The 1,876-nt window shown below is 37.0% G+C and overlaps 1 protein-coding gene across 1 annotated transcript in view; it reads right to left on the reverse strand.

Annotated features, from left to right (window-relative positions):
- The window catches only part of styxl1 (serine/threonine/tyrosine interacting-like 1), a 10,930-nt gene extending 9,750 nt beyond the window's left edge, over positions 1-1,180 (reverse strand). Inside the window, exons 1-2 of the mRNA XM_015395733.1 lie at positions 1,078-1,180; positions 887-948 (exon numbers count right to left, since the gene is read on the reverse strand). Of these exons, the coding sequence (XP_015251219.1) occupies positions 887-948; positions 1,078-1,180 (165 nt within the window). The remainder of the gene's footprint in view (positions 1-886; positions 949-1,077) is intronic.
- Between the last annotated feature and the right edge of the window lie 696 nt (positions 1,181-1,876).

Below are 1,876 nucleotides of genomic sequence, written 5' to 3' on the forward strand. Positions count from 1 at the left end.
ATTTTACTTTGCAGTTGAAAGCCAAATAAAATGTTTTTCCATACAGCACTGGGACTTGATCAACAGCCGATACCGCACCGTGACGTCACTAACCAGTAGGTGGCAGTAGTGTTCTTTGACAAACATGGATGCCTCCAGTAAAGCACATTCACATGAAAATTACTCAGAATTAAAAACACTTAATCAATTATTGAAAAGCATGTAATAATTTCATATTTAAAGTAGAAGTTTGAATTCTGAATGTGACCCGACTTTTCCTTTAACATTTCTTTGTCCATTAAAGTCACATAAAGTCTTGCCATATTCTGATGTTTAGTTTCATTTTTTTAACCAATAAGGGCTCCCCATATAGGTTGATGCATTTCTCTTTAGTCTCTTAAACTGTGTTCAAATTCAGAGTCTGCATCCTTTGAAGACCAAATCTATTAATTTAATTATATATATTTAATTATAGTGGATTACGTCATAGCAAGGCAACAATGGCTATTTAAATTCATAGGCTCCACTAAAAGTGGTCGTCAACTATGTCCTTCTTCCCAGATTAGTAGGTATTCATTGCAGCCCACATTATCTCCTGATTCATTGAGGGTTGAAGTAGGTTGTTCAAACAAACTGTTAACTTGGAGTTAGTTCCCACTGCATATGCAGATGATATTGGCTTCTAGTCAACAGCAGTTAATCTGAGGTCAGTGGGAACATCTCCAGAAGGCTAGATCATCCATTTCGCAGCTGGTATTTGCAGTTTGCATGTCCTTCAAAACATCCAACCCCTGAATTTGAACGCCCCTTTAGTTTCCGTATCTTGGAATGTTATTTTACTTGAAATATAAAAGATGAAATTCCGAAAATGTTATACCAAGTGATATGAGGAGCTTTTAGTGCATACCATTTTCACATTTTTGGCTGTCACAATATGACTGGTGTTGTAGTCTTGGGTTTCCTGGGCGTCTATAAAAGAAAGTTCATTTCTGATTTCAATAACGAAACCAAGATTTTATAAAGGGAATTAAAAAAAAAAACAAACAAAAAAAAACAGATCAGAAAAGTCGACAACAAAGTAAACAACTAAAAACTCACCAATCAGACAGAGGTAGTTGATCTCTGACAGCCTGGACACAAAGCGGCGCTGGTTGAGGAGATTATAGAGCTCAACAGGTTCACACATGGTGATATGGGCCATGGTAGCAGGGGGGGGTACAAAAGAAATCTGAAAAAAAAAGTCAACAAGTGAGCATGGTTTCTTCAATGTGGAGGGTTTCTTTTTTGTTGTTTGGTTGCTTTCTGTTGCTAAGCAACACAGAACTAGCCCTCATTGGTTGCTGTTGATGATGTAACCTTAAAGGGACCGTATCCTGATTCCTAATAATGAAACATTTTATTCCTGGTGAATAGATGAATGGTTTAAAAAGGATTAAATGTTTAATTTTAGTCTGATTATCAGCCTCTTATGCTGGTTCTAACAGGCTTTCTTCCAGGAGTGTTTTAGATTTAGCTCCATCCATCTTCTTCTTTAATCTAACATGCATGCTTTTTCCTGCTGAAGAAAAAACATAACACAGAATAGCTTCACAGATACTTACTAAAATGCTTTTTTGTTGCTGTTTTTTTTTTTTTTATGTGCCTTTTAATCACGGGCGGATATAGGAAATTTGGGGCCCTAGGCAATGACAGGCAGGGGGAGAATACAACACATTTGTCATCATGTTTTTAAGAGATCTGACCCACATGCAGGAAACCACTCAGAGAACCAAAGGAAAAGTTTAACAAGTTTGTTCAAATAATAAATCAGGTTGGTGCAGCAGAACTGGAAGTGAGAAGGGAAGTTCAGAGGTAAGTTCAGGGACCGTGGGAACTTTGAACAACGTCTTGCAAAAAT

Source organism: Cyprinodon variegatus, unplaced genomic scaffold, assembly GCF_000732505.1.
Source record: "Cyprinodon variegatus isolate N-32 unplaced genomic scaffold, C_variegatus-1.0 Scaffold756, whole genome shotgun sequence".
In the NCBI taxonomy this organism is placed as follows: Eukaryota; Metazoa; Chordata; class Actinopteri; order Cyprinodontiformes; family Cyprinodontidae; genus Cyprinodon; species Cyprinodon variegatus.